The following is a 27,501-nucleotide window of genomic DNA, read 5'->3' as shown; positions in this document are numbered from 1 at the left end:
ATACCCCATGATAAAAAAGCAAAAACAGATGTTTAGAAATTTTTGCAAACTAATTAAAAATAAATAACTGAAATATCACATTTACATAAGTATTCAGACCCTTTACTCAGTACTTTGTTGAGGCACCTTTGGCAGTGATTACAGCCTCAAGTCTTCTTGGGTATGACGCTACAAGCTTGGCACACCTGTATTTGGATAATTTCTCCCATTCTTCTCTGCAAATCCTCTCAAGCTCTGTCAGGTTGGATGGGGAGCGTCGATGCACAGCTATTTTCAGGTCCCGCCAGAGATGTTCGACCGGGTTCAAGTCCGGGCTCTGCCTGGGCCACTCAAGGACATTCACAGACTTGTCACGAAGCCATTCCTGCCATTCTTGGCTGTGTGCTTAGGGTCATTGTCCTGTTGGAAGGTGATCCTCCGCCCCAGTCTGAGGTCCAGAATGCTCTGGAGCAGGTTTTCTTCAAGGATCTCTCTGTACTTTGCTCGATTCATCTTTCCCTCGATCCTGACTAGTCTCCCAGTTCCTGCCCTGAAAAACATCCCCACAGCATGATGCTGCCACCACCATGCTTCACCGTAGGTATGGTATTGGCCAGGTGATGAGCGGTGCTGCTTGGCATTCAGACCAAAGAGTTCAATCTTGGTTTCATCAGACCAGAGAATCTTGTTTCTCATGGTCTGAGAGTCCTTTAGGTGCCTTTTGGCAAACTCCAAGTGGGTTGTCATGTGCCTTTTACTGAGGAGTGGCTTCCATCTGGCCACTCTACCATAAAGGCCTGATTGGTGGAGTGCTGCAGATATAGTTGTCCTTCTAGAAAATTCTCCCATCTTCACAGAGGAACTCTGAAGCTCTGTCAGAGTGACCATCGGGTTCTTGGTCACCTCCCTGACCAAGGCCCTTCTCCCCCGATTGCTCAGTTTGGCCAGGCGGCCAACTCTATGAAGAGTTCCTGATGGTTCCAAAATTCTTCCATTTAAGAATGACGGAGGCCACTGTACTCTTCGGGACCTGCAATGCTGCAGAAATTGTTGTATACCCTTCCCTAGATCTGTGTCTCGACACAATCCTGTCTCGGAGGTCTACGGACAATTCCTTCGTCTTCATGGCTTGGTTTTTGCTCTGACATGCACTGTTAGCTGTGGGACCTTATATAGACAGGTGTGTGCCTTTCCAAATCATATCCAATCAATTTAATTTACCACTGGTGGACTCCAGTCAAGTTATAGAAACATCTCAAGGATAATCAATGGAAACAGGAAGAACATAAACTCAATTTTGAGTATCATAGCAAAGGGTCTGAATACTTATGTAAATGTGATATTTCAGTTATTTATTTTTAATTATTTTGCAAAAATTTCCATACAACTGTTTTCACTTTTTTTATTATGGAGTATTGTGTGCAGTTTGATGATAAAAAAAAAAGAATTTAATCCATTTTAAAATAAGGCTGTAACGGAGCAAAATGTGAAAGAAGTGATGGGGTCTGAATACTTTCTGAATGCACTGTAGCTCGATGGCCCTTGTGGCAAAAGAACAACCATGGAATTGGAGGGCCTATTAGGGGGCAATCAGTGTGCAAAGCCAGAGATGCAGCTGAGATCTTAAATGTACACTTTGTACAGGTTCTCAAACAGATTCTGTACTTAGAAAATTTAGTGGAGGACTCGGTTAAAGTATCCATAAATAAAGATGACTATGCAGCAGCCTTGAAGGTGAATAAATCCCCAGGACTGTGTGGGTTTATCCCAAATAGCTACAGGAGAGAAGGAAAGTGATTGCTGGGGCTTTGGGTGACGTTGAGAAACCCTTGTTTTCCCTCATTTTCCATCCGTCCCCCACCCTAGTTCTCCGACTAGTTTCACTGTCCTCCTGATTGTATGGCTCATTGTCACCTTCCCCTCAGCTAACGATAACCCATTCTACATTTTCCGCACCTTACCCTTCTATATCTCTGTCTCCATCTCCCCTGACTATCAGTTGGAAGAAGGGTCTTGACCCGAAACGTCACCCATTCCTTCTCTGCAGAGATGCCGCCTGTCCCGCTGAGTTACTCCAGCATTTTGTGTGGATCTAAGATGGTCATGAGGCAATCCAATAAGAATAAGATAGAACTTTCTTTACTAGGGAATGTGGGAGTCTGCCACAGGGAGTGGTTGAAATGAATAGGATAGATGTATTTAAGAGGAGGCCACATAAGCAGGTGAGGGAGCAGGCCAGAGGATCATGCTGTTGGATATATCATGAGGAAAGGCAGAATTATAAATGCTGCTATAATCCATACATATAGTGGGCTACTTGGTCCATGTTAATTAGTAATCCTTTGGATATTGTAATTAGATTTTATATTGATGTTTTGCATGTCAAATTCATTTGTATTTGCAGTGTGAAAAGAATCAGCTAAATCATTTAATTTAACTGTTGCAGGTCTCTTGTTGCTAATTTAGCAGCTGCAAATTGTTACAAAAAGGAAAAGCACCTGGACCACAAGGACAACTGGCAGCTGGTGGAAAAGGCCAAAGTGTATTATATTGCCGTATGTATGACTTTCATCATCAATTATCATGAGCTTTTGATGCCAAATGCACATTCTTTAATTAAAATGGCGCACTATACCTGTCCTATTTTTATCTCATCGATCTCAGTTTTAATGATAACCAATGTTTATCCTTGCAAGGTGGGCACTTCACATCAGTCGGTGATTACAACAGCTGGATGATAAACCTTTTACCTCAGGCTCCTTGGTGCATAAGCTGTGGGATGTGAACATGTAAGCATTGGCTGGTCTAACCCTGCCGCACCAGGTTATGAAACCGCTTACCCATCATTTCACATCTCCAGTAAACCAGCAGCTTGATCATCCTGAAGCAAAAAAAACCATTAAAAACCTCAGCTCAATGTTTCCTTGATTGCCACAGAAGAACATTGCTTGGGATTGTGTTCATCCTCTGTCACAAATCTGCCACATTCCAGATCCATCTCGAAAATGTGCACTGAATCAGTGAACTCCAGTCAGAAACCTGTTCTGTCCATCAACAGGGGTCTGGGAACAGTTCTCCTGCCGTGCAGCCTTTCCCAATATAGACATAAATGGGGAGAATGCTACCATTTGAGAGGAGCGCATTCGGCCCATTGACTACATACTTGCTCTCAGTAATCCCCTGCCCAGCCACATGGCCCCATTCCCCACAGGTCCAGCTCCTTTTATGCACCTGTTGTATCTACCTCCACTATTCCTGGGTGTGTATTCTGGACCATAACCGCTCATAATAAAGATTTTTCTGCATTGTACTTCTAATTCTTGATTGTCACCTTTGATGTATTTGTTTCTTGATACTTCTGCCAATGGGTGTTTGGCTGTCTGTACCTTCGTAACTTTAAGTAGCTCCGTCAGATACCTCACAACCTCTGTTCCAATAATAATATAATAATATATTCCTTTATTCGTCCCACACCGGGGAAATTTACAATATTAACAGCTTCAGTGTTATCCACTTAACTAAAAATCTTCCCCATCCTCAATTCATTTTAGTAAATTACTTCTGCATTCTGTCTTAAAGCCGTTCAATTTTTCCCACTGTATGCTGCCTTGAAGCGGATACAGTACACCAAGAAATTCCTTCTCTTGTGGAACTTGCATATTGGTCCACATGATTCCAGTCCTTCCTGACCTGGCTCACTGAAATTACTGATCAATTTGAGTATTGTCTCATTCCATTATGTTATATATCGTCAATTGGAGGGAGACAGTTTCAATCAACTGAAAACAGATTTGATCTGAGTAAACTGGGATCACAGATTGGCTAGTAAAATTGCAAATTGGATAATCTTATTCGATTTAAGATGGAGACCATTGAGCTACAATCTGGGCATGTTTCCAAGTTGGAGATGGACGTTCCCTACACTTTGTCCTAAACGGCTCTCCAAGTCAAAGGCCAACATCATCCAAACTTGTATGCGAGGTTTTCTGTTTGGACATCCTTGCATTTGCTTCCAAGCATAATTTCACTTTTTGTTTCTAGCTTGTCATAAGGACTTTAAGTGCTTTAAGGTGGGAGACACATGATACTGCAGACACTGGAATCTGGAGAAAATATATTGTTAGAAGGATTCAGCAGATCAAGCAACATCTGTGGAGGCAAAGAGCAGCCCTCGAGCTGAACAGCATGGAAATAATCTCTTTGCCCCAACTCATCCATGCTGACCAAGTTGCCCAACAAACTAATCCCACTTGCCTGCACCTGGCTCCTCCCTACAAACATTTCCTATCCATGTAGCTGTCCAAGTGTCTTTTAGATGCCATAATTATACACACCTCTACCACTTCCTCTGGCAAATCTTTCGCATCACTCTCTTTGTGAAAAGGTTGTTCACAGCTCTCTTTCAAATCTTTTTCTTCTCATCTCAAACCTATGCCCCCTGGTTTTAGAATGTTCTAACAGGATAGACGATTGTGGCTATTCAACTTATGTATGCCCCTCATGATTTTATAAATCTCTAAGGTCAACTGTCAGTCTCCTACATTGCAGGGGGAAAAAGCCACCACCGATCCAGCCTCTCCTGATTACTCAAATCTACTAGTCCCTGTAGCATCCATATAAATTTTTGCACCCTTTCCAATTTAATGACATCCTTCCAATAGCAGGGTGACCAGAACTGTACATCGCCTTGTATAGCTGTGAGGGTGCATGGAACAGGACAGCACAGGAAAGGGCCCTTCGGTCTCCAACATCCATGATGAATGTGATGCCAAGTTTATCTTCATTCCACATCCCTGTGGTTCTCTCAAAGCCTCTTCAATTCCCCTGTCGTATCTGGGATACCACCACCTCCACCCCTGGCAGTATCTTCCAGGTACCCACTGGTCTCTGTGTGGGGGAAAAAAGCTTGCCTCGCATGGTTCCTTTAAACTTTGCCCCTTTCATCTAGAAGCTATGTTCTCGTGTTTGACATTTCCTCCCATTGAGAAAGGTTCTGACAGCCTCTCTATGCCTCATAGTTTTATATACTTCTATCACTATCGAGGATAGTTAGTATTATGGGCGATGAGGTGCTGAAGGTCTTTACGCATATGAAGATAGACAAATCTCCCGGGCCTGATCAGATATATCTGAGGACACTGTTGGAAGCTACAGAGGAAATTGCAGGAGCCCTGTCTGAGATTTATAAGTTATCATTAAATATGGATGAGGTATCCGATACCTGGAAGGTGGCAAATGTGCCTCTAAGAAGGGCTGCAGGGAAAAGCCTAGGAGCTACAGGCCAGCGAGTCCAACACCTGTGGTCAGAAAATTACTAAAGAATACGCTGAGAGATAAGATAGGCATGCATTTAGATGGTCAAAGGATGATTAGGCATAGTCAGCACGGTTTGGTTCATGGGAGATTGTCTCACATCTGTAGAGGCAATGGATAGGCAAAGTTTCTGGTTGGGGCCCTTCAGTCTGAAGAGTACACCACAGAGGACACATTACTAATACCTGTGGCACACCATTTGTCACAGACCACAAGTCTAAATAAGCAATCTCTACAACCAGGTGGCACAGCAGTAGAGTTGCTGCCTTCCAGCGCCAGAGAGCAGATTCGATCCTGTCTATGGGTGTTGTCTGTACTGAGTTTGTACGTTCTCCCCGTGACCTTGTGGGTTTTCCCCAGGTGCTACGGTTTCCTCCCAGATTCCAAAGACACGCATGTTTGTAGGTTAATTGGCTTTGATAAAAATTGTAAATTGTCGTTAATATAGGATAGTGCTAGTGTATGGGGATCGCTAATCGGCTCAGACTCAGTGGGCCAAAGGGCCTGTTTCTGTGCTGTATCACTAAACACAAAACTAAACACCACCCTTTAATCTATGAATACCAATACCTTCTGTCTCCAAACTTTTACGCCAATTTTGTATCCAATTGCCTACCACGCAGTACCTTGTGAAAGGCCAACATAAAGTCAACATTTTGCGGAGATATCATGTATCAGGACTGCATGCAATCTCTGTCCAAGTCATGAACCATCCAGTTGCCTCCACGATGCTGTTTGACCTGCCGTTTTTCTAGCAATTTATATATTGTTTGTACTTTAAGTTAGATCCCCGCCTTACAAAGGCAGTAATTTAAAACTACATCAGTCAGTCAGAGGGTGGTGAAGGTGTGGAATTCTCTGCCTCAGAAGGCAGTGGAGGCCAGTTCGTTGGATGCTTTCAAGAGAGAGCTGGATAGAGCTCTTAAGGATAGCGGAGTGAGGGGGTATGGGGAGAAGGCAGGAACGGGGTACTGATTGATAGTGATCAGCCATGATCGCATTGAATGGCGGTGCTGGCTCGAAGGGCTGAATGGCCTACTCCTGCACCTATTGTCTATTGTCTATTGTCTATTGTCTATCAGTACTGGTACAGGATGGTAGGAGATTGCCTCATGATATCTTGGATTGTCCATATACTTGAAGGCAGGCATTTTCCTTCATGGAGGAGAAGAGCAGAGATCATTCTTGGCTACTGGATACTACTTAATTGCAACTTGCAGTCTAATGAAGAGTAAACTGACACCCAAGGAATAGTTTGTTGTTCCAGTCAGAAAAGTGTAAAGAAAGGAATCCTAATGGGAACTGTGATCAGAAGGCAAGTACTTTTGGTTAATAAGTAATTGTTGTAATCAATATTATTGGATGAAATGTTCCCTATGAATGCGGGTGATGTGCAGATATGAGTGGTGTTGGCAGGAGAGCCTCGGTGCTGAGTGGTTCACATGCCTATTCCAATTTACACATTTGAACTTCAGAACCACCTCCATCTGTTTGCCTTGGATCTGGCTGGTGCACTTGTATATTCAAATCAGCTTCTGGTTTGCTGTTCATCGAAGCTGCCTGATTACACTGGGAGATGGAAAATAAGTCCATGTTGAGTAGCCCAAAGCTGTCAAAGCAAGTGAATGGTAGGTTGTTGGAAAGCAGACATCCGTTAAATATTGAAATGTGTTACCTTGTTATTGCTACTCAACGGGATTACAACTGCCTGTGAACGAAAAGACCTTTCTTAACTTGTTATTTTTCAATTATTTGCTTCTTTTGAAATGAAAATACTGTGCAAGGTTAGCATCTTGAGCTTTCTTTTCCAGCTATCTGCTAATTATCTAATCATTATGTTCCTTTGTCACATCTGGTTCAAGTTCTGATTCTGCGTAGTACTGTCAAATGATGTCGGTGAAACTAATACAGCACAATAATGTAAAGTGCAGTCATAGATAATTATATATAACCTCAATGTCATGAATGTAGTTGAAAATGTTCTAAAGATAGTCTCTGACACATCTGGCAAATACAAACTAAGCGGTTCTAGTTTTGAAGCTGGTCTATTTGATTGTATGCTCTTGTGCTCCTTCACTGCAGCAGATCTACTTGATCATTGAGAACAGAGCAGCTGGTGTTAAGTGTGACAATTGACTATACAGTTAGAGAGTCCATTGAAAATAATGTTACAGTTTCTTTCAGCTAGAGGACCACAGTGTCAATGTTTTATACAGCATGTTAATACCTCTGTGTTCAGGACAGCCTGAATCGATCCTGCTATCAACAGTGGGGGAAGGGGGGGGGGATTGGCATTCAAAACTGTCAGATATAAATCAAAAAGATTAGAATGTGTACATGCATTGGCAGCTTAAAGTCCTTCATTCGATACCCATATGGTCTTGCAGGTAAGCTGGCACTTTGCAAAATCTTTTAACATAATTTAGGATAAAATGAGCTTTGCATTTCGGAAAACAAAATAATTTAAGTGTTGCAATAAAGTATAAATGTTAATATTTTTCCTCGTTACTCTGCAATGTTACCTATCTGCATCGCAAAAACGTCCGGAACTCTTTCTGTCTGTTATTTTGTAGGAAGATATTTATTTTGGAATATGTAGTTATGCTAGGATAAAGATTGCTACCCTCAGAATTGTTTCTAAATGTTTGGTTGGATCAATGAATGAAGGCAACCACATTGGTTTCATGTTCTCAGATCTGCTTGCAGTATGAACTCCTTTTGGGAGATGATTTATGCAGCTTGGCAGCAACGCTGATGGTGCCTGGTCCTACATCATGTGATGGTGAAACTGCATTATTAGACCAGTTACTTGGCCAATCCCAGCAATCGCTCAGGCAGTGGTGATGCTGCTTCACAAGAAAAAATGTTGAACTAGAGCCAAAAATGCAGTGCAGACTGTTGCCAGGGAACTCGTCAGAAGCTGACAGATGCATTTCTCTTCTCCCACTTTGAATTAACCTTTTATGTTCCAAATTCACACACATTTTTCTAATTGTATCAATTCACTCTGAGATTTGATGGAATAAAATATGTCCATGTGAAGTATTGTTCTTTAAAGATTGTATTTTTCAACTTTCGCTATATTCTACATTACCTCCATCATTTCAAACCTTCATGTGCCTGCATTTCCCAAGTAACTTGTACAACATACCACGGCTCACACAATGCACTCTGGAAGTCAGTAACCTAGGAATGATACAGGCTACCAGTTCAATAGCATAAAATACAATAATATTTTCTATTATTTTAAAACCAGCAAAACCTTATAGGTAGCTCTACTCTGGTAAATTGTTAGTAACTGCAAATCTGAAGAATTCGGTTTTCTAATCATTAAGTAATCCTAGACAAGGACAGCTGCATAGCTGGAAGCAGAGACTTTGAATGCTCCCATATTGGGCTGGATTGGGCCAGCATTGAAGTAGGTGGGTGGGCCTGAAACAACTAAGATATTGCAGTTTCATTCGATGCTTGGATGGAGCAGATTGTTGCATTCAGATGTGTCACACAATGAGATGCAGCACGGAAGCAGGCTCTTCAGCCCAACTTGCCTATAATAATAATGCATTTTATTTATATAGCGCTTTTCATATACTCAAAGACGCTTTACAGGGATTTTGAGAACATAGGGAAATGAATAAATAGATAAATAAGTAAATAAATAAATGAACAGAGAAAGGAGACAAGATACTGACCAAGATGTCCCATTTACATTAGTCCCACCTGCTCACGTTTGGCCCATATCCCTCTAAACTTCTCTTAACCATGTACCTGCCCAAATATCCTTTAAATATTGTTATGGTTCCTATTCTCTGGTAGCAAATTCCAATTTACCAACCACCTGTGTAAAAAAAGGTCCCTCAGATACCTATTAAATCTTTCTTTTGAATCTTAAATCTATATACTGTGGTTCTTGATTCCCCTACTCTGGGCATTCACCCTACCTATTCCCTTCACAGTTTTGTACACCTCTGTATGATCAACCCTCATCCTCCTGCGTTCTAATTCACAGCCTGCCCAACCTCCGCCTATAGCTCAGGCTCTCAAGTCAAGGCAGTATCCTCAAATCTTCTCTGCACTCTTTCCAACTTGCCAACATCCTTCCTACAGAAGGGTGCCCAAATGGATCCCAATACTTCAGATACAAGAAAGGTACTTGAGAAATTATCAAATAACATCATCTTAACAGATGAAGAATTTCTCCTTCACCTGGTGATATGCAGAAGCAAACTCAGAACATTCTGGAGTCAACATTTTGTTCATCCTATCCTAATTTGAGGAAGGGCGTCCTTGCTATTGAGGCAGTGCAGTGCAGGTTCACGATGTTAATCCCTGGGATGGAGGGACTCATATGAGGAAAGACAGGAAAGGCTAGCCTTGTATTCATTGGAGTTTAGAAGGATGAGAGGGGATCTTATAACGACATATAAAATTATTAAATGACTGGACAAGCTAGACGCAGGAAAAAAATTCCCAATGTTGGGGGAGTCCAGAACCAGGAGCCACAGTCTAAGAATAAAGGGGAGGCCATTTAAAGGTTTCAGTGGAATCTCATTCAACTCCAGACAATACAGTCTTAGGCTGCTCAATCCTCCCTCACATGTCAAAACTACCTTTTCACCCAGAGAGTTGTGAATTTGTGGAATTCTCTGCCACAGAAGGCAGTGGAGGCCAATTCACTGGATGAATTTAAAAGAGAGTTAGACAGAGCTCTAGGGGCTAGTGGAATCTGGGGACATGGGGAGAAGGCAGGCACAGGTTACTGATTGAGATGATCAGCCATAATCACAATGAATGGCGGCGCTGGTTCGAAGGGCTAAATGGCCTCCTGCACCTATTTTCTATGTTACTTTACCAGACAGGGTGCAGCGGAAATTGTGTAGCCGGTTCCCAAGGATGGTAGTTTTGACATGTGAGGGAGGATTGAGCAGACTAGGACTGTATTGTCTGGAGTTGAATGAGATTCCACTGAAACCTTTAAACTTTGGACAAGGCTCAGCAGGCGGTGTGCAGTGAGGATGTTTAGCCTGGCTGAGGAGATTAGAGCCAGTGGGTTGCAGTTTCAGAACAAGGGCTGGGCCATTTAGGACTGAGATTGTGCAAAATTTCTTCAGGTGCTTTGAGATGGCTATAGGTATGCATCATTGTTGATTTTTTGCGGTTTGATTTATGTAAAGTTTGTCATAGTGGCAAGTTGTTGGTGCAAGGCGGGTATTTGAGAAACTTTCAAATACCATCATAGCTGATGCCAAATTCCTCTTTTACCTGATCAGATAAATTTGGCACAAGATCTCATTGTGAAAATATGCACTTTGCATAAACCTGTTGGATATGAATTCTTTGGAAAGGAGGCCAAGTTAGGAACGGCAGTAGAGGTTTTTATTTCAAGCATACTTAGTATGTTGCTGAAGGAATGGAATGGAAGGTCATAAAACAAAAGAGCATGAGTTGGTCATATGGTCCTTTGACTGCTGTCTGACAGTAAGGTCAAGTCTGAACTGAATTTCGAAGCACCACAATCCTGTCTGAGACTGGGGCCCCGTCACCAGTAATAAGTAGGCAATTGCTTTCCTTGAGACGGTGGCTTGCAGAGTTCTGTACAAGTGGACATATGCTTTCTGCACCTATTCTGCTTGAAAAAAATAACAAGCCCCTCTCTTGCATTGCAAGTATTTTTGGTTTTAGCAATCAGAAAATCTTACATCATTAGATTAGGAAATGAGGAGGTGCAATGTGACATGGGGTCCTTGTACATGTCATTGAAAGTAAGCATGCAGGTACAGCAGGCAGTGAAGAAAGCAAATGGCAAGTTGACCTTCAGAGCGAGAGGATTTGAGTATAAGAGCAAGGAGGTCCTACTGCAGTGGTACAGGGCTGGTGAGACCACACCTGGAGAATTGTGTGCAATTTTGGTCTCCGAATTTGAGGAAGGACATTCTTGCTATTGAGGGAGTGCAGCGTTGGTTCACCAGGTTAATTCCCGGGATTGCGGGACTGATATTATGAAAGAAGGGATCGACTGGGCTTGTATTCACTGGAATTTAGAAGGATGAGAGGGTAACTTATAGAAACATATTAAATGATTATGGGATTGGACAGGCTAGATGCAAGAAAAATGTTCCCAATGTTGGGGGAGTCCAGAACCAGTAGTCACCGTTTAAGAATAAGGGGTAGGCCATTTAGGGCTGAGATGAGGATTTTTTTTTTCAACCAGAGAGTTGTAAATCTGTGGAATTCTCTGCCTCAGTAGGCAATGGAGGCCAATTCACTGGATGTATTCAAGAGAGAGTTAGATATAGCACTTAGAGCTAACAGAATCAAGGGATATGTGGAAAAAGAAGGAAAGGGGTACTGATTTTGGATGATCAACCAAGATCATATTGAATGGCGGTGCTGGCTCGAAGGGCCTAATGGCCTACTCCACCTATTTTCAATGTTTCTATTTTTTATAAACTTCCGGTTAGCTCAAAAACTGGCTCTTGGCAAGAACGACAACTTTTTACTGAAGTGTACACCATCTCCAAGTTGATTCATTGTATATCCAAATATTTGCTTTAAAATTCAGTCATTGTGCTAATCTTTGACTGGTAAACACACACACAGAAAGGATGGCAACCTTCAGATTATAAAGACCCTGCTTTAAATAAATATCAAAAATACGTCCAGGATCATACCAAAAATACATGCTAATTGAATAATAATTATTTGCTGCTCTTGTTTAGTGACAACATTTGGAAATAAAGCTGTTTATTTGCTGCCATTCCTGTATTTCATCAGCACACAGACACCACAAAAGATGATCCTGTCCTTTTCTAGATTGTTGTCAGAACTTTTATTCAAAGATAGTTGATTTTTCATCTGCTTCCTTTTAATGACTGAGATATGCATCTTAATTGATAAATACTTCCTCTAACATTTGAGGATGTCTTTTGAAATATATTATATTTTGTAAAGAAGTCTGGAAGGGTTATTCTGGCTTCCATCTAGCTCAAGATTATTAATATATTTTGCATGAATGTACAGTGTATTCAGAAAGTATTCAGACCCCTTCGATTTTTTTCACATTTTGCTACGTTACAGCCTTATTTTAAAATGGATTAAAAAAAAATTAAATCATCAATCTACACGCAATACCCCATAATAAAAAAATGAAAACATGTGTTTAGAAATTTTTGCAAAGGAATTAAAAAGCAATAACTGAAATATCACATTTACATAAGTATTCAGACCCTTTACTCAGTACTTTGTTGAGGCACCTTTGGCAGCGATTACAGCCTCAAGTCTTCTTGGGTATGACGCTACAAGCTTGGTACACCTGTATTAGGGTAATTTATCCCATTCTTTGCAGATCCTCTCAAGCTCTGTCAGGTTGGATGGGGAGCGTCGATGCACAGCTATTTTCAGGTCCCTCCAGAGATGTTCGATTGGGTTCAAGTCCGGGCTCTAGCTGGCCACTCAAGGATATTCACAGACTTGTCATGAAGCTACTCCTGCGTTGTCTTGGCTGTGTGCTTGGGGTCATTGTCCTGTTGGAAGGTGAACTTCCGCCCCAGTCTGCGATCCAGAATGCTCTGGAGCAGGTTTTCATCAACGATCTCTCTGTACTTTGCTCCGTTCATCTTTCCCTAGTCTCCCAGTTCCTGCTGTTGAAACCGTAGGTATGGTATAGGGCAGGTGATACCTATGCTTCACCGTAGGTATGGTATTGGCCAGGTGATGAGCGGTGTCGTTGAGCATTCAGGCCCAAGAGTTCAATCTTGGTTTCATCAGACCAGACAATCTTGTTTCTCATGGTCTGAGAGTGCTTGAGGTGCCTTTTGGCAAACTCCAAGCGGGCTACCATGTGCCTTTTACTGAGGAGTGGCTTCCGTCTGGCCACTCTACCATAAAGGCCTGATTGGTGGAGTGCTGCAGATATAGTTGTCCATCTTCACTGAGGAACTCTGGAGCTCTGTCAGAGTGACCATCAGGTTCTTGGTCACCTCTCTGACCAAGGCCCTTCGCCCCCGATTGCTCAGTTTGGCCGGGCGGCCAGCTCTACGAAGAGTCCTGGTGGTTCCAAAGTTCTTCCATTAAAGAATGACGGAGGCCACTGAGCTCTTCGGGACCTGCAATGCTGCAGAAATTGTTTTATACCCTTCCCCAGATCAGTGTCTCGACACAATCCTGTCTCGTAGGTCTACGGACAATTCCTTCATCTTCATGGCTTAGTTTTTGCTCTGACATGCATTGTCAACTGTGGGACCTTATATAGACAGGTGTGTGCATTTCCAAATCATGTCCAATCAATTTAATTTACCACTGGTGGACTCCAATCAAGTTGTAGAAGGATAATCAATGAAAACAGGATGAACATAAGCTCAATTTTGAGTGTCATAGCAAAGGGTCTGAATACTGATGTAAATGTGATATTTCAGTTATTTCTTTTTAATTCCTTTGCAAAAATGTGGAAAAAGTGAAGGCCTGAATACTTTCTGAATGCACTGTATAATTCTTTAACAGAAAATTAAACTAAATTAATCCAGCTTTCACTGTTGGCTCAGCATGAAAGATGATCTTTTCAATAGACGATGAAGCGCATGAATTCTAAAAAGCAATGTGCAGACCACAGCAGAATTCATCCAGCTAATTAAGTCTTCACTGAATGACAGGAGCATGATAGAGGTTTGGGATGTAATTCTTCCAACAAGGCACTTAAAGCATTGTGACATTATCTGTCCCTTCTAACCTTAAATATTGCTGCAATGTGGTTATGTCTGGCCAGATTTATTCTTCCAATTCTGAGGTCAAAACATTATACAGAACAAAGAATAAAAGCTTATGAATAATTGTTGTGAAATGATTACAAGGGAGGTGTGGGATAGAAACACAGAATTAATTAGACCAGCACATATCATTGATCATCAATTTTAAGATAACTACTTGATCGCGGGAGCTTCGATTGCCAGCTGCGGGCGCCTCGATCACCCCAACTGCGGATGGTTTGACTGTCCAGACCACAGGGGAAAAGGAGGAAGAAGTTCAGACTTTATTGCCTTCCATCACAGTGGAGAATGTGGTGGAGCCGCTGTGGTGGATGTTCATGGTAAAATGTATGTGGTCGTATGTCTTGTTGCCATTTTTGTTATGACTGGCAAATCAAACTCTTTGTATGTTGTAAAACATACTTGGCTAATAAAATGACGATTATGATTACTTTCAATGTCAGCAAGACAAAGGAGATAGTAATCGACTTCAGGAAGCGAAGCGGTACACGTACCCCGGTTTACATTGCTGGTGCAGAAGTCGAGATGGTTGAAAGCTTCAAATTTCTAGGAGTAAATATCACCAGCAACTTCTCCTGGACCACCCACATTGAAGCAACGGTCAAGAAAGCACACCAACGCCCCTGTTTCCTTAGAAGGCTTAGAAAGTTCTGCATGTCCCCAGCAACTCCCCAACTTCTACAAATGCGCCTGGAAAGCATTTTATTGTGGTGCATCACAGCATGGTTTGGGAGCAGCTCCATCGAAGAGCACAAGAAAGTGCAGAGAATTGTGGATGCAGCCCAGCCCAAAGAGATACTTTACAGTTTCGAGACTCAGCAGGGAAATAGGCCCTTCGGCCCACCGAGTCCATGCCAACGATTTGTCACCCGTTTACATTTGTTTTTATCCCACTTTCTCATCCACTCCCTACACACGAGGGGTTAAATAACCTAAAAAAACGTTTATGAAATGTGGGAGGAAACCCGAAACACCCAGAGGAAACCCACGCGATCACAAGGAGAATATGTAAACTCCACAATGACTGCACCCGAGGTCACGATGGAATCCAGGTCTCCAATGCTGTGAGGCAGCAGCTCAACAAGCTACACCACTGTGCCGCCACTATATTTTTGCCAGCACGTTTTAAGTGTCCTGCATTATGGTGCAATTTAGGAATAAGAAAGTGACAATCATTTTAATGGGATTATACTGTAGATTTCCCAACAGATGGCAGGAATTAGAAGGACAGATGTGATACTGCTTTATAGCACCTTTGTTAGGCAAGAGGGATATGGATTATGTGCAGACAATTAAGAGTTGGTTTTGGCACCATGTTTGGCACAGACATGGGGTGAAGGGCCTATTCTTGTGCTGTAGAACAGTACAGCACCGGAACATGCCCTATGGGCCACAATGTCAGTCTGACAATTACGCTCAATTAAACTAACCCCATTAAACTGCAGGTGTTCTGTATTCCTCAATTCCCTGCCTCTTCACATTTTGGTCAAAATATCTCTTAAATATTGTTATCCTCTCTGCCCCACCATTTCCATTGACAAGACTATTCCAGGCACCAACCACTCTGGGGTTTTTTAAAAGTTCATAACTCTCCTTTAAACCTTTTCCCTCTCACTTAAAAGCTATGTCCTCGTACTTGACATTTCAATCTTGGGGAAAAATCGGACTATCTATGCTTCCCATAATTTTGTTATGCTTCTGTCAAGTCATCTTCAGCTGCTCACGCTCCAATGAAAATAATCCAGATTATCCAAACACTCCTTATAGGTAATATACTCCAATTGAGGCAGCACCCTGGTAAAACTGCTGGAACCTCTGTAAAGCCTCCGCTCTGTTGCTAGAATAGGACAACCAGAACTTCACACTGAACTTCAAATGTGGCTTAACCATATAGAGTTATACAGTGCAGAAACAGGTCCTTCAGCCCAACTCTCCCATGCCGACCAAGATGCCTCGACTACGCTAGTCCCAAAAGGCCTTCATTTTGCCCATATCCTTCTAAACCTTTCCTATCCATCTACCTGTCCAAATGTCTTTTAAATGGTGTTATAGTACCTGCTTCAACTATTTCAAATTAAAAAAACTGCCTCAAATATGGAATGCAGCTCATTCCATATACACATGACCCCTTGTGTGTAAAAAAAAAATGCCCATCAGGTTCCCCTCTCACCCTAAACCTAGGTCCTCTGATTGTTTGTTCCCCTACTCTAGGTGAAAGACTCTCTGTAATCTATATTCTCTCTATCTGTTCCCATCATGGTCTTATACACATCTATAAGACCATCCTCATCCTCCTGAGCTCCAAAGAATAAAGTTCTAGCCTGCCGAACCTCCCTGTAGCTCAGGCCCACATATTCTGGCAACATTCTTGTAAATCTTACCTGCACTCTTTCCAGCTTAAATGAATCTGTCCTTTAGCACAGTGACCAAAACTGAACACAATACTCCAAATGCAGCCTCACCAACGTCGTGTGCAACTTACCGAATAGTGAAAGGCCTGGATAGAGTGGTTACGAAGAGGATGTTTCCACTAGAGGGAGAATCCATGACCAGAGGCCATACCCTCAGAATAAAAGGACGTACCTTTAGGATGGAGATGAGGAGGAATTTCTTTTGTCAGAAGGTGGTGAATCTGTGAAATTCATTGCCACAGAAGGCTGTGGAGGCCAAGTCAATGGATATTTTTAAGGCGGAGATTAACAAATCCTTGATTAGTAAAGGTTATGGGAGAAAGCAGGAGAATGGGGTTGAGAGAGAAAGGTAGATGAGCCAAGATTGAATGGTGGAGTAGACTTGATAGGTCGAAATGCCTAAATCTGCTTCTAGAACATGAACTTATGTATGTGCTGAACAATGCCGAGACCAACTAATATCTGCCTGCACGTATTCCATATCCTTGAATATCCATATGCCTATCCAAAGGTCTCTTTCATGGCACTATTGTATTTGACTCCACCATCAGTGGAATGGTCTTTGTGATTGGTCTATAAACTGCTATATACTTTGTTAACCTTCCTCATTATCCACAATTCCATTAATTTTTGTGTTGTTTGTAAACTCCTTATCTGTATTTTCGTTGAAATTGTATATCACAAAGAAAAGAGGAATGAGGAAATAATCCATTCTGATTTGAAACTATGTAAACGGCTATCTAGTCACAGTTCATTTCCATCCACAGATGCTGCCTGACCCATCAAGTTCCTCCAACACTTTGTTTATTGCTAAAGATTCCAGCGTCTGCAGTCCTGGTCTCCAGTCACAGTTTTGCCTGGTGCTATTTGTTTGCAATCCTGTGTCTAAGTAGTTCAGAAATAACCACGCAGATATTTTGACAATTTGCAGCTGACTGCAAAAGCTTCACATCGTCCATTCTTGGCAGCGGATCCACATTCTTTGTTGTGTCATGTAGTTCTGGTCTGATCGTGTTAATCTCCTACAAGCCATTTTGTATTCTCGGCAATTGAAATTGGGCCTTTTTATAAGAAGTTGCATTTTTCCCTTGAGTTATCCGCTTCCTTATCGCCCATGCGTGTTATTTTATCACCGGTTATTGGCCTGTAACTCAAATGAGTCATTCATGCTCCTCCATATGGGGGGGGGGGGGGGGGGGGGGAGGAGGAAAATGTTTGGTTCTGTTGACTTTCTCTCAATAGTGGTTAAGGTCAAACATTATTCATGGGAAATTGGGATCTCATTGCCTTTGATAAGGTCCCACATAAAAGCTGTTGATAAGGTCCCACATAGGACATTAGTGGGCAAGATTAGAGCACATGGTATTGGGGGTAGGGTGCTGACATGGATAGAAAATTGGTTGGCAGACAAGAAACAAAGAGTAGGGATTAACCGCATGGCTCGGTGCTGGGACCGCAGCTATTTACAATATACATTCATGCCTTAGTTGAAGGGGTTAAAAGTAACATTAGCAAATTTGTGGATGACACAAAGCTGGGTGGCAGTGTGAACTGTGAGGAGGATGCTATGAGGAAGCAGGGTGACAGGTTGTGTGAGTGGACAGATGCATGGCAGATGCAGTTTAATGTGGATAAATGTGAGGTTATCCACTTTGGTGGTAAGAACAGGAAGGCAGATTATTATCTGAATGGTGTCAAGTTACGAAATGGGGAAGTACAAAGAGATCTGGGTGTCCTTGTTCATCAGTCATTTAAAGTTAACATGCAGGTACAGCAGGCAGTGAAGAAAGCCAATGGCATGTTGGCCTTTACGACAAGAGGAGTTGAGTATAGGAGCAAAGAGGTCCTTCTGCAGTTGTATAGGGACCTAGTGAGACAGCACCTGGAGTACTGTGCAGTTTTGGTCTCCAAATTTGAGGAAGGACATTCCTGCTATTGAGGGAGTGCAGCGTAGGCTCATTAGGTTAATTCCTGGAATGGCGGGACTGTTGTATGTTGAAAGACTGGAGTTACTAGGCTTGTATACACTGGAATTTAGAAGGATGAGAGGGGATCTTATCGAAACGTATAAGATTATTAAGGGGTTGGACATGTTAGAGGCAGGAAACATGTTCCCAATGTTTGGGGAGTCCAGAACCAGGGGCCACAGTTTAAGAATAAGGGGTAGGCCATTTAGAACGGAGATGAGGAAAAACTTTTTCAGTCAGAGTTGTAAATCTGTGGAATTCACTGCCTCAAAGGCAGTGGAGGCCAATTCTCTGAATGCGTTCAAGAGAGAGCTAGATAGAGCTCTAAAGGATAGCGGAGTCAGGGGGTATGGGGAGAAGGCAGGAACAGGGTGCTGATTGAGAATGATCAGCCATGATCAGATTGAATGGTGGTGCTGGCTCGAAGGGCCGAATAGCCTCCTGCACCTATTGTCTATCGTCTATTGTTGGTGAACAGTCAACACTTTTACATTATTTTTGGTCGTGTTTAGAATGATCTATGCCAATGATGCTTTTCAACATGATCTTTTTAATGCATCATCATTCCCTTTTGTCATTCGTGAATCGAGGCTATAGGGTAGCTATTTTATGAAACATACATTTTGGATAACATTAATGGGGCTTTATAATGAATGACAGTATTTCATACTTTAGATTAAGTATTTTTGTGAAATAATTCTCTGTCTCACCAAGATATCTTTACTTGACCATGATCTGTACATTGGGGAGCTGGACAGAGGATTAGAATTAGCATGAATGGGCACTGAATGGTGTCGGTGAATAGAAGCAGGAGGAGGTTGTGTTCCCCCTACCGCTCATACGTTCCATTTTGAGTTGAATTCATTCCTCAGAGTGCTGCTTTTCTGCAATGAAACCATTTTCCTTGACTCCCTTCATATCAAAGCCTTGTCAATCTCTGTCTTGAACATGCTCAGTGGCTGAACTGTCAGAGCCCATTAGGGTAGAGAATCCCAGGGTCACAATGCACTGGTGGAAGGAATTTCCGAATGACTGATGTCTTACTTGGTGACTGTGCCCCAAAATCTAGACGCCCTATGTAGTGGAAGTGTTATCTCTGCATCCGATTTAATAATCTGTAAAGTATGCATTTTAGCACTTTTAACCATTTATGAATTAAAGGGGCATTGTGGACTTCAGACTGTTGTAGGCAGAGAAATGGCAGCAAGATCTGGTTTCTAACTTCCTTCATAGGGAATGAATGTCATCACTTATTATTTTTTAAAACATTATTTTTTAGGATAGAGAGGTTGTTAAAATATAGTTGTCACTACTGTTAAAAGCCCACCAACTCCAACCCAAATAAGCAACTGCAAATGCTGCTTTACAAAAAAAGACCCCACAAAGTCCTGGAGTAACTCAGTGGGTCAGGCAGCATCTCTGGAGAACATGGACAGGCGGCGTTTTGCATCAGAACCCTTCTTCCGACTGACTATGGCTTGGATGGCATTGGACAAAGCTGACTGAGTGATGGGTAGATGTAGGTGAGGGGGGTTTGATAGGCAGGTGGTTGGACAATGGTCAGAGATGAAAAGACAAAAGGTGTGAAATAAGGATTGAAGTGTGAATTGTCAAAGCAGAGGAAGGAATATAGGTAGGAGGGGAAGGGGAGAAATGAGGGCTCAGGGAAGGGGGGACTGGAAGTTGGAGAATTCAATGTTCATACCGTTGCATTGTAAACTATCCAAGCAGAATTTAAGGTGCTGTTCCTCCACTTTGCACGTGACCTCACTCTGGCAATGGGGGAGGTTCAGGACAGAAAAGTCAGTGCGGAAATGGGAGGGGGAGTTAAAATGGTTGGCAACTGGGAGATCCAGCAGGCCTTGGTGGACCGAGCGCAAGTGTTCAGTGAAACAGACCTCCCAACCCTTCCAAATTTGGCGGAAAGTTTTCGCTTTCTTATTTCATTGCCGCCATTCCGATTTTGCCTCACATTTTTCCGCAAAACACATGCCTCGCCGTTCGTCCTGCCCCTCGCCCTGCCACTGGCCTCACCGCTGGCCGGGCCTCGCCTCACCGCTGGCCTGGCCTGGCCTCGCTGCTGGCCTGGCCTGGCCTCATCACTGGCCTGGCCTGGCCTCACCGCTGGCGGGGCCTCGCCTCACCGCTGGCCGGGCCTCGCCTCACTGCTGGCCGGGCCTGGCCTCACCGCTGGCCTGGCCTCGCCGCTGGCCTGGCCTCACCTCACTGCTGGCCGGGCCTCGCCTCATCACTGGCCTGGCCTCGCCTCACCGCTGGCCTGGCCTGGCCTCACCGCTGGCCTGGCCTGGCCTCACCGCTGGCCTGGCCTGGCCTCGCTGCTGGCCTGGCCTGGCCTGGCCTCACTGCTGGCCTGGCCTGGCTGCATAGCGTGAGGCCCGTTGCTGTTGAGAGGGGATGGGGTGCGGGGGCAGAAGGGGGGAGTGGGGGTCGGGGGAGAGGGGGGGTAGCAGGGAGAGTGGAGGTGGGGGAAAGGGGGGGGGGTTGGGGGGGACATGGACCGTTGTGATTTGCTATTGAAGACCACGAGCAAGTATGTCTTCAATGAAATTAGGTATGTGCAGTTTTAAATGAAACTCTTCATAACTTAGTCATACATTTTATGACTATTGTTCTTTTATCCAATACTAAGAGAATTGGGACATGTTAGGAAAAAGCAAAATAGAAAAAAACAAAACAAAACAATTTTTTCTTTGTGTTGTAAAAAGTATTTCTGTTCAATAACCTTTCTTTAAATAACAGAATACACTCATGATAGACCTGACATTGCACATGTAGTCCAAGAACTACAGGCTGTTGGAAATAATAGTCGTTTTTCACACATGAATGTAGCGCAACGCATATGCGCATTTGGTGTGCATACTTTTTTTTTTGCAGAAATGTTGCATTATGTGCCATATTATGAATTTTGATGTAACATTATGAATTTTGGACATCAAAATTATGAATTTGTAAAATCAAATGTTGGGAGATTTGGTGAAACGATCGCCGGGTATAAACTCGGTCTCACTGCAGTAAAGGAGGCCACATAGGGGCTCTTGTTGTAACAAGGAAGATTATTACCAGCAAGTCAATAAAATGTTTTAAAGTATGCTATTAGCAGTATATTTGGCTCTGATTGTAAGATTTATCTGATAATGTATGAATTGTATGGCTCCCATAGATTTTTGAGTTTAGCTGATTGGAATGACTGCAACACCCTTGTTTAGGTTTATAGCCAGGCCACCAGGTGGAAATTCTCTCTCCTAAGCTCATGAGTGAACATGGACAGTTCAAAAGTACTCCACATGGTGGAGCATGTTTTGGCAGCAGAATGTCCAGTTTGGTCCTGCTACTCAGAATCCAGCTATACAATTTGCAACTCTCTCATTCTTTTGTCTTACACCTTATGTGTGTTCATCTCTGGCCTTTGTCCAACCATCTGTCCATCACTCCCACATTACCTGCCACGTTTTGTCCTGCCCCTACACTCTTCCAGCTTTCTTTCCTCCCACCCCTGCAATCAGCCTGAAGGTCCCAATCCGAAATGTCACCTGTCTTTGTTCTCCAGAGATGCTGCCTGACCTGCTGAGTTACTCTAGCATTTTGTGTGTATCATTCAACTTTAATAGTTTCTATGTCTTTTGCTGTTAGAGAGAGGGAGGGAGTGAGAGATTAGATGGAAAATTCGATGGAGTGTTGGCAAATTAAATTTATTCCTAGCTAATGCGAGGTGATGCATTTTGGGAAGTGAAATCGGAGTATGACATGAACTGTGAATGGTTAGCCACGAAGGAATGCTGATGAACGGAAAGTTCCCCGAGAGTGGTAACACAGGTGGATTGGGTGGTGAAGAAGCCATAAGGCAGGCTTCCCTTCAGAGACCAGGGCATAAGAGTTGGGATACAAAAAGACACAAAGTGCTGGAGTAACAGCAGGTCAGGCAACATCTCTGGAGAGCATGGATAGGTGACATTTCGGACTTTGTCCATTCAAGGGTCACGACCTGAAACATCACCTATTCCTTTTCTCCAGAGATGTTGCCTGACCCGCTGAGTTACTCCAGCTTTTTGTGTCTACCCTCACTGAAGTTGTCTGATCTGCTGAATGACTGTGTTTGCTCAAAATACCAGCATCTGCAGTTCCTCATATCTCTGTGCAATATCTTTTCTTCATCACTGACACAATCTTTTATTTGGAGTTTGTGATAATTGTTCACCCGCTGTCTGTAGGCTGCATGTGGGCATATTTGAAATGATGGTGAAGCCTAGTTTGAGCTTAAATTTGTCTTCATGTTTTACCTCCAACATATATCATTATATTAGACTTTATAACTATTTCTGTCATCAGAGACCAAATCATAACTATCCTTAAAAATATTAACTTGCTTGGAATCATTGCAGTTTGGAGTAATGACCCCAATGATGACAGCTGGTGCACTTTTTCAAATGATCAAAGATCATTTTATTTCCCTTTGGTCGTATAGAAGGAAGCTGGTTGCAATTAAGGACACAGGATGAACAAGCAAGATCTTGTTTTAATTCAAGACCTTTCAGTAATTGCTGCTGTCATGACTGGGATCTCCAAGTGGATATGGCAGCAATTGAAGTAGCCAGCACGGAATTCATTAGTGGAATATATTGCTGGTTATGTTGAGTGGGGAGAAATCCATTCCCATTGAAACAATTTTTGAAATATAAGATCTGTTTTGAGATACTATCGTGTTCAAAGTACCTGAAATTTAGAGCAAATCATCTCTAACTTTCTTTTTATAAATGTTGTAACTTAATGCATAGGAGGTATTTGAAATGTTTTACCACTTCAGCAAAATAACATTGAAGTGTACACTTAACTTTTCTTACAATTGCTTTTTATATATTTTTGTAGTTGATAGTGTCATGAATTGTAAATGAGAATTACAGTGAGGTACACTTAAAACTAAATATTTGCATTGCAGCAAATATTTAATCGCCCACAACTTTTAGAATTATTCATAACAAATGGGGGGAAAAAACAAAGCAATCATTTCAGGTCAGTGGTCAGCAGATGATGAATGATTTTTTAAGCAACTCGTAAGGGCTGCTGGCAACCGAGCAAGTTTCATATATCCCCCTGCATGTGGTTGCTATTTTGTCAGTATTAAAAAAGCATGATTTCAGACTGTTCCATGAGCCTCAGTACAGTTTGTTCTTTATGGCTTCAGGTCATTTATTAGAGCTACAAATGCAATATGACTGGAAGTAATAGTTGATTGGAAAAAGTGTGAGCCCAAAATGCCACATTTACAGTTTAATCAGCTGGTCACTTTAAAGCCACAGTTTGTATTTTACATTTCAAAACATTTTTTTTAAATGCTTGTTTATAATCTTTCACCTTAATCTTCTTCTGGCAGAAGAACATTTTCCTGCGAGATATTGCATTTTTATTGGTGAATAAGAATAACAACTAAGAAATCTGCAGGATAATACTAGTCATAGAGTCATTCTGCACAGAAAAGTACGACAAAGTTTCTTGCAATTATGGACCGAGAGACCTACGGCAATATTCAACCCTCATTTCCATCAATTTCAGCTGCCACATCAACGCTCCAGAATGGACCTTCTGAGTTCTTCCAACAGTTTGTTTTTTACCAAAAGAGAAGTCCATCTTCTCTTCCCCCAGTGTGAGCCTGACAATCAGTGCCTGTTCTGGGGCGTCGATGTACAGCTGAAATAGATTGAAATGAGGGCTGTTTAACAAAATAAAGAAAAATAATATACAACAATAGATAACATCTATGGGGAATGAAAGAGTAATGTTCCAGGTCAGTGGTCTTCAACCAGAATCATTGGAGCGAACAGAAGCTGTGTACTCTAGACGAGAAATAACAATGAATTAACTAATGCAAAAGTAGAACATTGCCGACTGGGAATCTGAAATTTTTAAAAAAGTGCTGGAAATTTCCCTCCTGAGATAAATATAGTTCTATCGAATACTCGCCAGTCAGGCAGCAACTGTGCAGAGAGACAAGCAAAGCTACCATTCAGTGTTCTAGTCTGAAAACCCTTCACTGATGGCCTCTGTAACAGCGGTATGGCAGACTGTTCTGACTTGGTCACCCTGCTCAAACTCGCCATCAATAGCTTTCCTTTACCTATATGCAATGGGCAAAAGAGGACCACTGGATGCAGGAAGCTAACTCATGGTCTGAAGCACCCTGGCCTGCAATGACATTGTCCAGATAGTCTCTTGGTCACCAATGGTACAGTGTGGAAGCCCCCTCATAACCCACGTGGCAACTGCATAGCTCCAGCTTCAGTTCTGCTAACTACAATAGGTGTCTCTCATATCAAGAGACATATAAAATCTATTAAAGTTGAATGAAAGACAGAGTGCTGGAGTAACTCAGCGGGTCAGGGAGCACCTCGGGAGAACATGGGTTGGTGGCGTTTCGGATCTGGGCCCTTCAGACTGATTGCAGGGGTGGGGGGAAAGAAAGAATGGAGTGGCAGGACAAACTGTAGCAGGTCATAGATGAACACAGAGCAAGGACAATTTTTGTTATAGGCAGATAGTTAGACAAAGGCCAGAGATAAACACGCACACAAGGTGTGAGACAAAGGGATTAGAAAGCTGTAAATTGTGTAGCTAGAGGATTGGTAGACACAAAATGCTGGAGTAACTCAGCGGGTCGGGGAGCATCTCTGGAGAGAAGGAATGGGTGACGTTTCGGGTCGAGACCCTTCTTCAGCTAGAGGATTGTGCAGGTGCAAATTGTTTACAAATGTGGATGAGGGGGAGGGCAGGGGAAAGACAGGTCCATGATCAACCAGAGCTCATGGGAGGAAGGGAGGGGATTCATGAGGGAGAAATGGGATGGGTGTTTAGTAGAAGGTTCCTAAAATTGGAAAATTCAACGTTCATATGGCAGTTTGTGTTATACTAATTGTAATCGAGGTTTTTGAGGAGGTGGCATTGAGGGTGGGTCAGTGGATGTTGTCTACATAAATGTCGGTAAGGCATTTGGTAAAGTCCCCTACGGTAGGCTGAACCAGAAAATTAAGATGCACAGGATTAACAGTGGCTTGGTTGTATGGATTCAGAACTGGCTTACGTATAGAAGACAGAGGGTTGTGGTGGACGGACAATATTCAGGCTGGAAGTCTGTGACCAGTAGAGTTCTGCAGGGATCTGTGCTGGGACCTCTGCTGTTTGCGATATACACAAAAGACATGGATGTAAACGTAGACAGGTTGGTTAGTAAGTTGGCAGATGACACCAAGATTGCTGGAGTCGTAGCTTGTGAAGAAGGCTGTGAATGTATACAATAGGATATAGATCAGCTACAGAAATTGGCAGAGAAATAGCAGATGGAGTTTAATTTGAGCAAGTGTTAGGTGTTGCACTTTAGGAGGTTGAATGTAAGGTGAAAATATACAACTAATGGCATGACCCCTCAGCATTGATGTACAGAGGGATGTTAGGGTCCAAGTCCATAACTCCCTGAAAGAGGCAACAAAAGTAGACCGTGAGATAAAGAAGGCATATAGTGTGGAAGCAGGCTGATTAGCACGCAACAAAAAGCTTCTCACTGTACCTCAGTACATGTGACATTAAGCTAAACTACAACTAAAAGAAAAACTAAAACTAATGTGTTATACATAGAACTGTTAATTTGTGTAACGTTTAATCCTTAGACTACTTTGGTTTCACATGATTTTTCATTTTAGAATGAGGTATATTTGATTTACCAAAAAATATGATTTTGTATCAACATAACAAATTGGGAGAGTATATCTGGCATTATTTAAAAATAAAGGTACCATGAAAATGACAGGCAAAAGAATAAATTAGAAAACCAGTGATTAAATTGTCAGGTACATCAGACTGTGAGAAAGCAATTGCCATTAGTTGTGTTAACAGTCACAGAACAAATTTACCAGCAATAAAATAGATTAAAAAGAGGTTTCAGCTGATCTATTAGAAATTTATAATTATTTGTAATGGCTTCTCGGTTGATTATTTTTAACCATTGATTTAAGAACTGACAACTGCTGTGTAAATGACAGAAATTTGTTGGCTGAACTGTTCCATTATGCGTATATTCCAGTCAGTGGAATAAATACAAGATTAGTCATAATGAATTCTCAAACGATTGCAAACGTAATGTTTATCAAAAAGGTTTTAATATTTATTTGGAGCAAAATGTCATATGCTCCAAGTTGGCACCAGTGCAGGTTGCAATATTGCTGCTCGGGCAACGTATCAATGCACAATGGATCTTGAGAATTTTAGCTGCCTGCTGATCTATGTTTGGCCTTGTATGAAAATTTAATGAGAAATCAAACAAAATTAAATTCTGCGATTTGAAATCTTTTAATATTTAGATTAAATGATAGTGATTCCTCCTGATCACCAAGGCTTTGATTACCCCAGTTCATTTGGAGGGGTGAGAATGTTATTGTGCCATTTAAGACAATTGCCTGAAACCAAACACTCTAAAACAACGTCCCAATGGGAAATTTCTCTCATTTTGTATGTGGTGTTAATGAAATTCAATTATTTAATAGCATTCCTCAATGATTCAGAAACCTAATTATAAGCAAGTAAATGGTCTGTTTTTCTGTATAACCCAGGAAAAATACAAAATGATGTGTTGTATCATATCAGGGAGTGAATGATTTAGTTAACTCCAGGCTGCTGCAGGAAATTCCTGATGCCAATCACTTGTGTGTTCCTATCGTCAAGTGTCACTTAAACTTAACTTCTATGAAGAACCGCTCAGTATATGAAACAAGTTTTGAAGTCTAAGCATTGGTGTAAAGATGATGGGAATAATGAATTACTGAACAAGGGTCCCAACCTGAAACGTCACCTATCCATGTTCTCCAGAGAGACTGCCTGACCCGCTGAGTTAGTCCAGCACTCTGTGGCTATCTAATGAATTACTCAGTTTGTTCTTTGAGTGAACTGCAAGGTTGTCTAAATACAGGAATAAATGAGATTTTTCAGTATACCTCATCGTATATACTGGAATGTATTGAATAGTTTTGAAATTCTCTTTCATGTGTCACTAGCTACATCATTTCCTTT

General features: G+C 42.1%; 1 protein-coding gene across 8 annotated transcripts in view; it reads left to right on the top strand.

Moving 5' to 3' along the window:
- The window catches only part of LOC144610030 (adenosine kinase-like), a 100,717-nt gene that overhangs the window by 47,467 nt on the left and 25,749 nt on the right, over positions 1-27,501 (top strand). For all 8 annotated transcript variants that reach the window (XM_078428495.1, XM_078428496.1, XM_078428498.1 and 5 more), the window contains exon 6: positions 2,426-2,534. In XM_078428495.1, coding sequence (XP_078284621.1) covers positions 2,426-2,534 — 109 coding nt within the window. The remainder of the gene's footprint in view (positions 1-2,425; positions 2,535-27,501) is intronic.

The sequence above is a fragment of the Rhinoraja longicauda genome, chromosome 35, assembly GCF_053455715.1.
Source record: "Rhinoraja longicauda isolate Sanriku21f chromosome 35, sRhiLon1.1, whole genome shotgun sequence".
NCBI classification, from domain to species: domain Eukaryota; kingdom Metazoa; phylum Chordata; class Chondrichthyes; order Rajiformes; family Arhynchobatidae; genus Rhinoraja; species Rhinoraja longicauda.
Note: the sequence above shows the minus strand (reverse complement) of the source record. Positions and strands in the feature narration are given on the sequence as shown.